Source organism: Geotrypetes seraphini, chromosome 9 (assembly GCF_902459505.1).
Source record: "Geotrypetes seraphini chromosome 9, aGeoSer1.1, whole genome shotgun sequence".
NCBI classification, from domain to species: Eukaryota; Metazoa; Chordata; class Amphibia; order Gymnophiona; family Dermophiidae; genus Geotrypetes; species Geotrypetes seraphini.
Genome location: NC_047092.1, coordinates 178,764,767 through 178,779,304, shown reverse-complemented (window position 1 = coordinate 178,779,304; position 14,538 = coordinate 178,764,767). Strand labels below are relative to the sequence as shown.

Sequence of the window (14,538 nt, the reverse complement as noted above, 5' to 3'; positions counted from 1 at the left end):
ATGACTTAAGTCAGCCTGAACATTTCCACTCCAGCCATGTGGGCTGCAGAAAGAGCCTGAAAATGGGCTTCTTCCCACCTGAAGAGCATTTGAGCCTCTAGGTGTTAGAGGGCACATCTGGTGCCTCCCTATCTGTTCACATAGGCCATTGCTGTGGCGTTATTGGAGCAATACCCTTACCGCAATGTCCTTTTCCAGGACCTTCAAAGCTAGTTGGATGGCCTGGAGCTTGACGATTTATGGACTACCTCTTCTGATGGCAAATCCACTGGCCTTGAGTCGAATGGTCCTCACAATGAGCTCCCCAGCTGAAAAAACTGGCATCGGTCGTGAGAGTCACCCACTCCGATATTCAGAGATGCATGCTTTTTGACAAGGAGGCTTCCTGAAGCCACCAGTGTAAGCTGTTCCTGCCTGAGAGCTGCATCTGAAACGAATACCTTTGCAGCGACCATCAAGACAGAAAAGAATCCTGGAGAGGTCACATGTGTGACCTGGCCCACAGGACCGCTGCCATGGAGCCTAACACCTGAAGATAATGCCATGCAATGGGAATTTGCATCACCAAGAGAGACAAGATTTGTCATTGCAGCTTCTGTTTGCATGGTTCTGGAAGAAAAACGCAGTCCTGAGCCATGTCAAAAAGAAGTCCTAGATACTCCAGTTCCAGATGGCTCTTCATGAAGCTGACAATCCAGCCCAACTACTAGAGCAATTCCAAAACCTGTTGCACTGCTATCTTGCACTCCTGCCTGGACGGGGCTCGTCCAGGGAGGCCAGAAATTCTCCAGAAGCTACTCCTGCAATGACCGACCAGACCATTTCCATATGGAAATGGGGAACCTTCAGAAAGGCATTCATCGCTTTGAGATCCAAGATGAGCCTCCAATCCTCTGTGCGTTTCTTGGGCACGATGAAGTATCTGGATTATTTGCCTAAGCCCAAGTTGACATCAAAGACAGGTTTTATGGCCCGAATGTCTAGAAGCCTTTGAACACCCTCACTCGTATATTTGGTGGTCTGAGCCACCGCCAAATCCACCATCGACTGGTCGAATAGCTGTTGGACCTCTGGTGCCACGGGAAAAAGCGACATGGCCTTGGCAATTCTCAGATACCCTTCTGGGATCTCCCACTGTTCCGTATGCAGGTGCATTAATATCAAGATGTGCAGGAAAAAAAGGAGGTCAGAGTTAGAGAGCACTCATGAACAGTACTGGGAAGTGAAGGCTGGAACCTTCAACTTCAGTTCTTTAATAGCATCAACAATAAAGTGGTGGGACAAAGGCTGACTTGAAGAGGTGGTGGATCAGAGGGTCATCCTCCTGGTCAGGAAAGGCCTCATGATTGACTAGACTCAAACAGTGAGCCAGAGTTATCCAGGTCTGAATCAGAGTCCCGAGACAAAAAATGGCATGGAGTCTCACCTCCCAATCCAGCTTGGTCTGGCTCTGAAAGGTCATTGTAGCTCAAGCCTGGCTCAAGCAGACACTGGAGAAGAGGAACGCTCCCTGGGTCGACAGCTGCAGGCCTGCGCTAACTGACCTGGTCTTGTCAGGAAGGCTCTTCACATCATTATAAATTCTGGGGAGAATCCTTGTGCAGAGGTAGCAAATGAAGCCTGCTGAACCTCCGGCTGGGCTCTTGTGGTTTCCGCAGACTCCATGTGCCTCCGCTTTGTGTCACTGCAAGATAGGGGATCCCAAAGGGACTTTTTACCCATTTCTTGGACCCACAGTGGTTCACCAGCCCTGGAGGACATGGATGGGGCTAAGCACAAAACTCCCATCCCTCCCTTGTGTGCGCTGAGCACATGGTACATAGATGCTCCTCTGCTGAACCACCAGCACAATTTTTACTAGTAACGGTGTCCTCACACCCTGAGTTCATCCCAGTAAATTAAAATCAAATTCAAGGGGTTTTGAGGCAGCTAGGGGGTTTTGAAAAAAAAAAGATCAATTGACATCCAAGATGGCCGCCACCAGTAAAATCGTGGAAAAAACGGCCTGTGAAGACTTATTTGAAAATTCAGAAACGCAGAAAAAAGGAGTTTGAAGTGGGAGATCTAAACCCTAACTCCAAAACCCTCAAAAATTGAGATTTTCAGACCCACCCCGATTTTCCCATAGAAAATACTCACAGTTCTGTGGAGGTGCCTGCCTGTCAGTTATTTCAGTCCATTACAGTCAGTTAGTTCAGTCCTGGAGAAAGGGAAGGACTTTTTGCCTCAGATGCTTCCAAATCCATCTCCAAATCAAGAAATCTTTGGGCTGCCAGTCGGACCAACCCAGACCAAGACCTCCACCCCTCACGGAACCTCGGTGTGATGGGGGGGGGGGTTGAGCAAACCCCATAGGTTCCCAAGTTTATTTAATCTTTGACATACCGTTTATCAAAAACATACTTAAACGGTTTACAGTTATCAGAATATTGTTAAAATAAAAGATAAACTTCAAAATAAAAAGTGTTGGGGGAGAGGACAAAACATATAGACACTGGAATAAAAAGGAAAAATGGGAAATGTTAAGAGCTTAAATACAATGAAAAAATTAAATGTTAAAAGGAGGGAAGAAACAGAAGGATATCCACAGCCTGTGCTCAAGCCACTGAGAAACTCAGAAAGCAAGCTGGCTCTCAGGGGAGCAGACCCCGAGCCCTGAAGACACACAGCAGGCTGTCTCCCCAAAAGTCGAGCAGATCAGAATACCTCTGCACAGTTCGCTTGCAGAAGAAAAAACTGAAAGGTGACTTTGGGCTCCGCCTTCATGAGGGAGGAGCTCAAAGCTGTAAGTATTCACACTTCTGCAAGTCCAGTTTGCAGGAATGGATTGATCACCATATGTACAGACTCCCGCGTGGATGTAACAGAACACAAGCTTTAACACTTAAGGAACTTTATAACAAGTACAAAAAGATACCAGATATACAAGATGCCAACTGCTCGTCTGGGACTTGAGAGAATATTTTCTGTCCATTTTTCACTCTTCCCTTTTGCTTATCCAATTTGACTTCTGGGCCTTCTGACAAAGGTGCCTCAAAGGGACTTTTACAGTAAGGATGATCCAACAATTCTGTACTAAAAACGTCCAAATTTGTGGATCCAGCTACATCCATTTGACAAGAGGTGTTACCTAGAGGCACAGGCTCAACAGCAATAGGTCCACTGCCAGAAACATGATCATTCATAATGGCTACTTTACTGGATTCCAACAGCATTATTTCATTACCACCTGTAACCTGATTTGGTATGGCCTTTTTACTAGGAACTACAATCTTTTTCCAGTGACTGCAGGACAAAGCCCAGAGCAATTATTTACAGTAGGAGCTTGGTCCACTTCCTCCCCTGTCAGTGTTGCTGCTCCCTTCCACTGAGAAGCTGGTTTTCTCAGGGGCCGACAGTTTTTTACATTCTGATTGCTGGGTATATTCTCAAGTTGCCCTTCATTCTCCTGTAATTTAACAGGTGCATGCATTTTATTCCCGCTTACAGGTCCTGACATTGCAGATAGATCATATCATATTTGATGACACAGACAGATTCCCAGCAAGATTGTTAACTTTAGATTCCAGACAAACTAGATTGCAGACTTTCCTTCCAGAATTTCCTCTGCAGTTTCCCTTATGGTTGCTGGTCACTTTCTGGACCCAGGTTAGAGGAATTGTCTTTGATTTAGGTTTTCTGCTTCTTGGTCTAAATTGTGGTAATTTAACATCCAGTGCCAAAATCTAGTTACAGACAGCTTTTTATGCATCATAAATGAAAATAATCTTTTTCTGGAATGCCAGCTAAACTTCTTTTCGATATGTGAAGGGACACAAGTGCTGTATTGCTTTAAAGCATGGTGGTGGCTTTTTTTTGATTACGCAAAGTTACGAAGAGATCGTTTACTTCATCTTCTGAAACCGGTGTGTAACAGTTTCTCTTTACTGATAATGCAGCATTGCACTTTTTATCGTGCTCTGGAGATTCCCCAACACCTTTTGTCTGTAACTGAGTTACTTTGTCCAAATGTTTTTGTTCAACACACCTAAAGGCTGCAGGATCTGATTCTTCTGTTATTTTGTCCTTCAGAAATATTCTTTTGAATGCAAAGGGCAAATATTTTCTCTCTTTTTGTATTTTCTTATGCAAAGCCCCCTTCCTTACAATCAACTGTTGCTGCTTTCTTGCATGTAGATGCTCTGTGTTATTTCTCCTTTTTCTCTGGAGTAAGCACGCCTTCCATCTGCACTGGGAACACCTATGAGACTTGCTTTGTTTCCAGATCACAGCAGACTTTGCACTATGTCTCTTTTTCTTAGTCAATAAAAAACAAAATCGTTGCTGGAAGCATTTTTGCAGCGTCCCTTCTCCAATCATCCATTTTTTAGATAGGAATAGCAGGGCACTTCTTTTTCTTTGAAAAGTTCTTTTATGTTCTCTCATTTTGGGGCCACATTCTGATCTAGAAAGATGTCTACAAATAAAAAAATACAAAAAAGTTCAGAGACCACTAAATACACATTATAAAATTATAGCAACAAGGTCAGCCTCATACTAAGAACCCAGAGGTGGCAGACATTCATTCAAATAATTCTGCCTAAACACAGCTGTGACTAAGACATTAATGGGAGAATTGATCAATGTGGGCTGTTTAAGACGGGTTATTTTACCTTGTTATGCTATTTTAGCAAACAGTCCCATTATATTCAATGAAACCTCATGTTAAAAATACTGTAGTATAATGTATAGTAAGGTAACCCATCTTAACAGTAGCTCATGTTGATAACTTCCCCCCCCACCCCAGTGACTATGCCAGACAGGATTTAGCCATTTTAAGATCTATTCCCGAGATTGGTAGCTCAGATGGCAAGTGCTGTGTGTTCCCAACTGAACTACTGGGTAAAAGTAGAACACTGAAGTTCACAAAGTGTAGAACTCAACACCAAAACAAAAAATAGGAACTTTGACTATTTCAGCCTTTGTAACTAAAGCGGTGCTCAGAATCGTGTAACGGTGAGAAAATCATGAGTCGGGGAATGCTCCCCTGTGAGTGTTTTCAGTCGTCTATCATTGCACCATCTTCATTTGGTAGAAAGGGGATGAAATAGACTTCAACAAAATCTCAAGTGTACTTAGTAGTGTAGAACAAACTCTCAAAAAGTTCTAAATAAAGCTCATAAACTAACAAAAAAAGTTTTTTTTAACTTAACTGAAATAAAAGAGAAAGGAAGTTGTTTCACTCCAGCGGGTCCTGATGCGTTTCACCAGTGGCTTCCTCAAGAGAACCTCCATTTGCTGGCTGTGATCAAGAGTAAAACTTCTCCTCTGCTCCCAAAATTACAATCACTTCTATCACTTCTGGTTTGGTTACAAAGGCTGAAATAGTCAAAGTTCCTATTTTTTGTTTTGGTGTTAAGTGCTGTGTGCTGCCATGTGGAACGTCCCCAGTTTGATCTCAAGCAGTCTTCTGCTCCCCACATTGCTGGGGGATTCTGAGGAGGCGGCAATCATAATCCCACCCTTGACTATTATTTCTTTCCAATGGAAATTTAATGGCTGGATTCAAGGCCTATGATTGAAGGGTTCCAGAAAGAATCTTAATACATGGACCTTAACCCAGGATGATTATTGCTGCAGTGATTAAACCAGATTAAGTGGAAGAATACAAAATAGGTAAAAAAAAATCTCTGGGTAGCTGCAAATGAAGGCTGATTGTGCCAGTTCCCAAATGATATGAAGTACACAAGAATAGAAAAACTGGCAGATAAAAGAAAGAAAACAAAAGCACAGCTGTTCCTATGCATACCCTTCTTGGGAGAACTTATATAGTTTAAGCCTATAAAATGCAACAAAATAAGAATTGAAAGCCAAGAACATATTTTAGAAATGTCAGTAATAAGGTAGCATAATTTTGTACAATTTAACATGTCAACCCATTTGAAATAGGTAAGTGGAGTACCTTATTAGAGATGTGCATTTGTTAGGAACACCTAAAAAGTTTTACCCCCTCTTTCACTAAGGCACGCTAGCCACTTGAGTTTGTGCTAAATGCTAAAGTGTCCAAAGAATATAATGCACGCGTTAAAATTTAGCCTCAGTAAAAGGACTCCTTAGTGTATGTGAGGAAGGTGTGGCTCACTGGCAGAGCTGCTGCCTGTGCACCCAAAGGTTGTGAGATCAAATCCTAGTGCTTCTTGTGACCCTAGTCACTTAATCCTCCAGCACCCACTTCTTTAAATGTCAAAGCCACAATACAAGGTCCACATTCCCTTCCCATAATGTCAAGCTGAATTACAAGTGTTAATAAGTATTAAAATTAAACTGAATGTGTGTAAAGAAAGCCCCAATTTTATTTCTTGACCAAGGCAATGCATTTGTGACATTCTACAAAAACCTGGTGAAGGAAGCCTAACTCTCAAATTAGTCAGAAACATATTTAGTCAAAATAGTTCTGTTAAGTGATCTTTATTTTTAATAATTGTTAATAGTAAAGAAGATTTTCTAGAATGAGGAGGTCAAAGTATGAAGATAAAAGGGAGTAGACTTAAAGAGTAAAGCAAAAATAAAAACAAATAAATGAAAAATAAGATAATCAAAAATAAAGTTATCTTTTAGAAGATAAACTCCTATCCTAAGGTCATGATAGTAAATGTGTAAAACAAGAGTAAAGTAAAGAAAGCATTTGCTTACAAAGTATGAACAATCTCCGAGTGGAGATGGTGGGTGCAGAAGCCAAGTGAATTTTAAAAAGCCATGATTCAGTAATGATGGAGATAAGGAAGACTACACAAGCTTTGCAGTTTTCATCTGTCATCATAGGTTTTCCTCTTCTGTATTTCACTTCCTCTGTAGGGGAAGAAGTTTTTCTCTAAGATATAGTCAATAAAGCAGCTCTGTATTCAGTAAGAAAATTTACAATACAGTACTTCACCAGAGCACAAAAATCCCTAAAATACTTTTGTCTTTTAACAGTGGCAAGCTTTAAATTCATCGCAGCACAGAACATCTGAAAAACCAGCAGAGGCGAGCCACGAAGCTAGTAAAGGGTATAGAGAATTTGAGCTACGAAGAACGCCTCGGGAAACTGGGCTTGTTCACCCTGGGGAAGAGAAGACTGCGAGGGGATACGATAGAGACTTTTAAAATAATAAAAGGATTCGACAAAATAGAGCAAGAAACACCGTATTCACGTTGTCAAATGTGACTCGGACAAGAGGTCATGGACTGAAATTGAGGGGCAACAGGCCCAGGACAAATGTCAGGAGGTTCTGTTTCACACAACGAATGGTGGACGCTTGGAATGCTCTCCCGGAGGAGGTTGTGACGGAAACCACCATTCTGGGATTCAAGGGCAAATTGGATGCACACCTTCTTGCAAATCACGCTGAGGGATACAGGTAAAACAGGGTCTTCATCAGAGAGCATCTGGCTTGGCCTCCGCGTGTGCGGGTCGCCGGACTGGATGGACCTAAGGCCTGATTCAGTGAAGGCATTTCTTATATTCTTAATTTAACATTTAGACTCTTTTCCGATTATTACTGAGGAAATCTGTTATTTAAAATCATTCTGTACAGAGGTTAAAAATCAAAATCAAATCAAATGCACTTCTCCCTCCGAATCCGGAATTTGGTTATTCGCGATTTTTTGCCCAGGACCTCTGCCTTGTTTTTTAAGGCAGAAACGCTGCATCCCAGATCTCCCCAGTCCTTCCTTACCTGGTGGTCTAGCGATGACACGGGGCAGGAGTGATCTTCCTACACTCCTGCCCCGTGCAGAGAAGTCATCAAAAATGGCTGCCTAAGTTCCCGTTGTAGTCTCTTGAGATCATGGGAACCCAGGTCAGCCATTTTTTATAACAGCTCTGCATGGGGCAGGAGTGTAGGAAGATCGCTCCTGCCCAGCATCACTGCTAGACCACCAGGTAAGGTCTGGGGGAGGTCTGGGAAGCAGGAGGGAGGTGGGGGTGGGTCAGTCGGCCCTAAAAGTTATCTGCAAATTTTCCATATTCGAAGGCCGGCACTGCTTCTAACCCGCGCGAATATGGAAGGAGAAGTGTACCTATAAAGTCAAGAGATGGCAATTCTATAACTAAGCACCTCTGATTAGACACCTGGAGATCACACACTAGTAGGAGCTTATTCTACAAAAGAATCTAGGAGTCTAGGACAAGTTCCATTATAGAAAAAAAGCATAACTGGGTATCAACACCTAAAATTTAGAAGCTCACATTTTATACCAGTCATAAAGCAGTGTGTGCGCTTAAGTGTGGCAGGAATGCATATATCATATTCTGTAAGCAGTATCCCTGCTTCTGCCCCACCCATCCATCCACTCCTATATAAGCCCCTGCAAATCTGTACTGCAGTATGTATGTTAAGCAGATATTTACAGAATAGCTCTTAGGCATTATACTAGCAATTACATACATTGAGTGTGAATCTATGCACATAAATGCTAGCATTCTAAACATTTACATGCATGTAAGCAACTAACTTAAAAATAAATATCCAATCTGCACTAGAGGTTTTTAGTGCAGGCTGGCGCAGTAAATGCTCCGACCTTCATAGGAATTCTATGAATGTTGGAGCATTTACCGTGCCAGCTTGTGCTAATAGCCTTTAGCATAGCTTGATAAAAGGGGCCTTAAATTAAGACTAAATAGAATAAAGCCCTTTGCTGAAATAAGGCATTTATACTGGAATGTCTCAGTGGATACTTATATATCTCTTCTAAGACTGCAGAAATAATATCTATAATCTCAGAAGAAATTCATGAACACCTAGTAAAGAGAGAAATGAAAAAAACAAAATGCAAAACATATGAGTAGCAGCCTAGTAGTCAGCACACAAAGCCGACAACCAGGAATCCCATGCCAAACATCACTGCTGCTCTTTGCTCCTCCTTCACTATCTAAAATAAAAATTTAGATTGTAAGCCCTCCAGGAACATAGGAATATTGTTGGTTATTGAAACCTGTTTTGACAGATTCTCTCCCAAGTGGTATATCAAATTTTTGAATAAACTACTACCAAAATAGGCGATAGGCTCCGAAGTAATCTAAAGAAAAACTTTTTTTACAGAAAGGGTGGTAGATGCATGTAAAGTCTCCCAGAAGAGATGGTGGAGACAGAGACTGTGTCTGAATTTAAAGGGCCTGGGATAGGCATGTGGGATCTCTCAGAGAAAGAGTTAATGGTTACTGCGGATGGGCCGATTAGATGGGCCATTTGAACTTTATCTGCCATCATGTTTCTATGATTTAAATTGCTTTAAAAAAAACAAAACCCCAACTCTATAAACTTGAGTGGCATCTAAAAACTTGGCTATTTCAAAGTTGTAAATTCCACTTCTGTCCATACTATTCCAAATCCACATTGTATTTGTTCTCTTTCTAACTTGTAAACCGTGCCGAGCTCCACTGTTATAGAGAAGATGCGGTATATAAGCCTAAGGTTTAGTTTTAGAAAAGTCTATGAAGTAGGAGCCATGGGTAATTAGATACCTACCCAGTTAGTGTTTTGAGGTGAGAAATCGTGCAAGACCCCAGCGTGCCGCCTAAAAAGTTACTTTTAAAGAGCTCCGACGCGGGGTGTGAGTGGGGAACCCCCCCCAGTTTACTTCATACTCTTTGCGCTGCCGTTGGGGGGGGTTTGGAACCCTCCATTATAGAGTAAACTTAACTTTTCCCCTGATTTTGTAGGGAAAAGTTATGCTTTCTCTATAATGTAGGGCAGGGGTGCCCAACAGGTCGATCGCGATCGACCAGTAGCTCGCCAAGGCAAAGTGAGTCGATCATCCAGGACTCCCTTTGCCTTGGCGATCTATCGGGCCGATCAATCTTCCTCTCCCCGACGTCAATTCTGCCGTCGGAGAGGAAGTTCAGGGCAGCCAATCGCTGCCTGGCTGGGCGGAACTTCTTCTCCGACGGCAGAATTGACGTCGGGGAGAGGAAGATTGATCGGCCCGAAGCAGAGAGAGCATGGGGCGGCGTCGGGGCCTGTTATCTGTTGGCGGCGTTTGGGTCCTGTTCCCCGATGGCAGCGGCAGTGGCTTGGGGAAGGGCAGGGAGAAGAAAGAAAGGGAGCAGGCAGGAGATAGAAGGAAAGAAGAGGAAATAGAAAAAAAGAAAGGGGGCATGAAGAGAGAGAAAGAAAGAAAGGGCAGGGAGAGAGGAAGAAAAAGTTGGGGGAGGGAATGAGGTTTGGAGGAGAGGAAGCTATACAGGCTGAAAGAAAGATTGGATGCACAGTCAGAAGAAGAAAGTGCAACCAGAGACTCATGAGAATCACCAGACAAGGTAGGAAAAAATGATTTTATTTTAAATTTAGTGATCAAAAATGTGTCTGAATTTATATCTGCTGTCTATATTTTACAATATGGTCCCCCTTTTACTAAAACCACAATAGTGGTTTTTAGCGCAGGGAGCCTATGAGCGTCCAGAGCAGCGCTGGGCATTCAGCGCAGCTCCCTGTGCTAAAAAACTGCTATTGTGGTTTAGTAAAAAAGGGAGGGGGGGGGTGGGTATTTGTCTATTTTTGTATGGTTGTTACTGAGGTGACAGTGCATAGAGTCATCTGCTTTGACCTCTTTGAAAAAAACCCCGGAATAGGAATGATAATGAACATTTTCTATGCGTAACAGTGTGCGTTGCGTTTTTTTTTTAAATTTATTGTTGGTAGATCATTTGACTTGGTCATTTTAAAAGTAGCTCGCGAGTCAAAAAAGTGTGGGCACCCCTGATGTAAGGGGTTGTATCCCAGTCACCATGGGAGACGGGGGGGGGGGTGTAATATTTTTGTATGCTAGTGGGAAAAGATACTTCATTGAATAATTTATTTATTTATTTTTTTTTTTTTTGGGGGGGGGAGTGGATAGGAGGGAGATAGCTACCGATCCCTTGCTTTTGGTGTTCAGATGTCCCATCCTATATTTACTATTTCACTTCCCAACACCTGAGCGCCCCCCCCGCCCCCAAGTCAGGTTCTCCCCGCCCCCACCCCCGTTTCTTTTTACGTCCACAACCCTCTACAATTTGCGCTTCTTCTCTTTTCCGCTCGTGCGATTTCTTTCGTGCGTCCGGGCACTTCACGCGTTTCCTTTTGTTGACATTTGCGGCGTATCGAGTAACGAAGTAAACGCGTAAGAGAGACGCCGGTGTTTGAAGGCGATGGGGGGGGGCGGGGAGATAACGGTTGTCTTGGGGGGGGGGTTTAGACACATCCCTCCCTGTATTTTGCTGCCTCTTGAGGGGGAGGGGTCGACGGGAACGGTGACTGCGCGCGCGCGCGCGCTGCCCGCGATTCAAAACGTAACCCCTTTCAACTCCCGCCGCTTTTACCTTCAAACAGGAGCGCGAGGTCGGGGGAGGCCGCAGGCCGCGCGGAAGTGGGACCGAGCCGGCCCGGCACGTACCATTCAAAGCCGGGACGCGGCTTCCCCTCCTCCTCCTGCTGCTGCTTGCTCCTCCGCGGCCGCCTCTGGCCCCACCGGCATGGTATTAATAGCTTTCCCTCTCCCGGAAAAGGTTGAGGGGGGGGGGGGAGGTAACGACCCTCCCAGCGCACCGGCTCCGCTGCTTCTCCAGCGTCCCACACACGCACGCACTACGATGCCCCTCGTGGTCCAAAACTAGCCCGGAGTCGAAGCTAGGGGGGGGGTAAGGGGGTTTGGGATTGGCTGGAGTCGGCCACGTGGCTCTACGAGCGCGCGGCGGGACGCTGCGTAGGGCGGAGTCGGCTGGGCGCGTGCCGGGATTTCCAAGCGAGGAGGCGGGGCTCGGGGCGAAGTCTCTCGTTTGGTGTCTCCGTGTAATTAAAACAAGTCCAACAAAATTAAAAAAAATTTGGGACTCTTATATACAAAAATTATCCTCGAAAGCAAGAAGTATGATTCTTAATACTTTATATTGAAGCTATGTAAATGTTCTTTGCATTTTTATACATTTGGTATTTCATGTCACCTTTCATTCTAGGGTAGGGGGGAAATAGGAAAGATTTTAATATATGTTAAATTACTTGAACTGTATTTCTGTTTAATTCATTTATTATAATGTTATAATAATATAAAAAAACAATCTAAGGTAATTCTTTAAAAATGTTATAAATGAAATAAAAATAATGAAGGGGGAAGAGAAGGGATCAAGGGGGGATATAGAAAAGAATGGATTAGGTATATAGAAATATATTTTGGAGGTATGATAAAATATGTATGGAGATATTATTATTCTGAATTTAATTGTAATGAATATCTCTTTGTATCTTATTATTGTATATTTATTTGATTCCTTCAGTAAATGTTATAAATTAAATTTCAAAAAAAAAACAAGTCCAACGACACGGAGAAGGCTATGTTAAGGTGAATTTGAGAGTTAAAAGACGAATACGTAATTTTCTTTTTAAAAATCTGTTTTTGCTTGCTTTCCACCCAAAAGAAATTGGAAAAATGTACTACACAACTTTATGAAGAGATTTATCCATGAAACTTACAAGAGGAGGCGGCGGGGAAGGGGGCTGAAAAGTTCTCAGCCCAACAACGAAGAGAATGATGTGGATATGTGGTCAAAACAGAATTTCGTTTCTGCAAATTGGCACTTAAGGAAATAAGAGAACACTCTTTTCAGCTACAAAATAAAAGTGAGCAGAGTATGGGACAATCAAGCCATTGTGACATCACTGATGTGATTGGCCCTTATTGGCGGAACCAAGCATTATGACATCACAGTCTCAGCTTTCGTTACCAGAGGCTGAAACTCTTCCTAGAATGAGGGTTTTGCAAAGCTTCCAGCTTAGGTCCGCGTTGGGAACACATCTGCACATGCAGTGACACCTCGCGTGTCACACCTGTGCATGTGCCAGTGCCCTCCTGACGCGGCTCCGAGCATGAGAAGAGGAGGGAGGTGGGACTGTGTGGAACTGGGGTGGGACCATTGGTCTGGATTTTACAATTGTAAAATTTGGTAACCCTATGAATAACTCTATCTCAAAAATAGCCCCCCCTCCTCCGAACTACAATCCCACCCCACAAACTACTCTGTTCTGAAACACTAGCCCTGTAATTGCCATCATTGATCCAAATTGCCCTAATCCCAAAAAAATACAATCCCAACTGACTCATTACCCTGTAAATTGCCCCAACCCTAAAACCACTTCTAGAACTATTGTACCTCACTATGCTGCAAACTGCCCCACCCCTAAAAACTAAGCCCCCTACAACTAGGGTTAACTGATGCCCAGATTTCCCCGGACATGTCCAGGGGTCCAGAGGGCTTTTCAAAACCCAGTACTTTGTCCGAGATTTGAAAAGCTACCCAACAAAATCGCGTCGGGAAGGGGCATTCATGCATTCTTGGATGCAATGCGGTGATGTCACATGTGTGTGACATCGTTGCATCATGTCCACTCATGTGCGGATGCTGTCGGGAGGTGGTGTTGGAACAGGGCGTGACAGGCAGAACTGGGCAGTCCTGGGGGGCGTGGCTAAGGGTCTGGATCAAAGGAAAATCTGGTAACCCTACCTAAAACTGCTGTCATCCCACAAACGCGTCCTCCCCAAAACTATCCTATCTGCAACTTACACAACATCCTACAAACTGTCCGAGTTCGAAAAGCTACCCCTACAACTGACTTCTGAGCCAACTTTTCAAAATAACAGGAGATACTAAACCAAATGGAAATTACACCTTTCAGCACACAGTCAAGGAATGTGCCCAATTTGGGGGGGGGTCTCAAGCACCCACAGCACCCACAAAGCTGGCACCTGTTTCTGTCACAACACCCTATAGATTGCCATAACTGCAAAAAACTAGCTCTCTCTGCAACTACCCAACTAGCCCTCACAATGATCCACCCTGAAAACTAGTCCCCCACAACTTCCCCGACATCCTGTGGGCAGGGCCAGATTATACCATTGGTGAATTTGTCACATACTTTGTGTCTGTATATTTAGGAGGACCCTGTGAGATGTCCTCAGGCCTTAGAAGGTTAGGATTGCCAACTGTTTAGATTTTCACAGCAGAATCATAGATTAAAGTCTAGAAGGGAGCATGTACCTTGAAAGGGGATGTGGCCATTGGAGAAGCATGGGTGTGTCAGGGGTAGAGTTACCATATGGCTCCAGAAAAAGGAGGATGGATTGAGACATCCAGGTTTTACTTTCATTGATTTCAATGGAAGTAAAACCTGGATGTCTTAATCTGTCCTTTTTCTGGCGCCATATGGTAACCCCAGTCAGGGGCATTTAAAAAAATGTTATGCATGTCTAGGGTTATCATATTTTTCTCCGGGAAACACTGAAACACATGACCCTGCCTCGTTCTGCTTCCAGGCCTCACCCTGTTCTGCCCCAGACTTGCTCGGTTCTGCCTACAGCCCTGCCCCGCCCCCACAAAGCCGCCTCTCTTCTTCCAGATGAGCTCCAGCCTTGTCTGGATGGCCTGGAGCACATGCAGATGTGTGTGATGTCATCCACGCATGCTCAGAAGCCCTCCTTTCAATTCCCTAGTCTGGCATCTCACTCTCCTTCCTTTCCCCCCTAGTCTGACATCTTTGTCTTCCCTTT

At 43.8% G+C, this 14,538-nt stretch overlaps 1 protein-coding gene across 3 annotated transcripts in view; it reads right to left on the bottom strand.

Moving 5' to 3' along the window:
* Positions 1-11,630, bottom strand: part of LOC117366770 (sentrin-specific protease 5-like) — a 56,462-nt gene extending 44,832 nt beyond the window's left edge. The window contains exons 1-2 of one of the 3 annotated variants that reach the window (XM_033958606.1): positions 11,321-11,630; positions 3,131-4,456 (exon numbers count right to left, since the gene is read on the bottom strand). In XM_033958606.1, the coding sequence (XP_033814497.1) occupies positions 3,131-3,215 (85 nt within the window). In that variant the 5' untranslated portion in view covers positions 3,216-4,456; positions 11,321-11,630. Of the gene's footprint in view, positions 1-2,917; positions 4,457-11,320 lie in introns of all 3 variants that reach the window. The other 2 variants (XM_033958604.1, XM_033958605.1) reach the window with 2 other exon arrangements.
* Between the last annotated feature and the right edge of the window lie 2,908 nt (positions 11,631-14,538).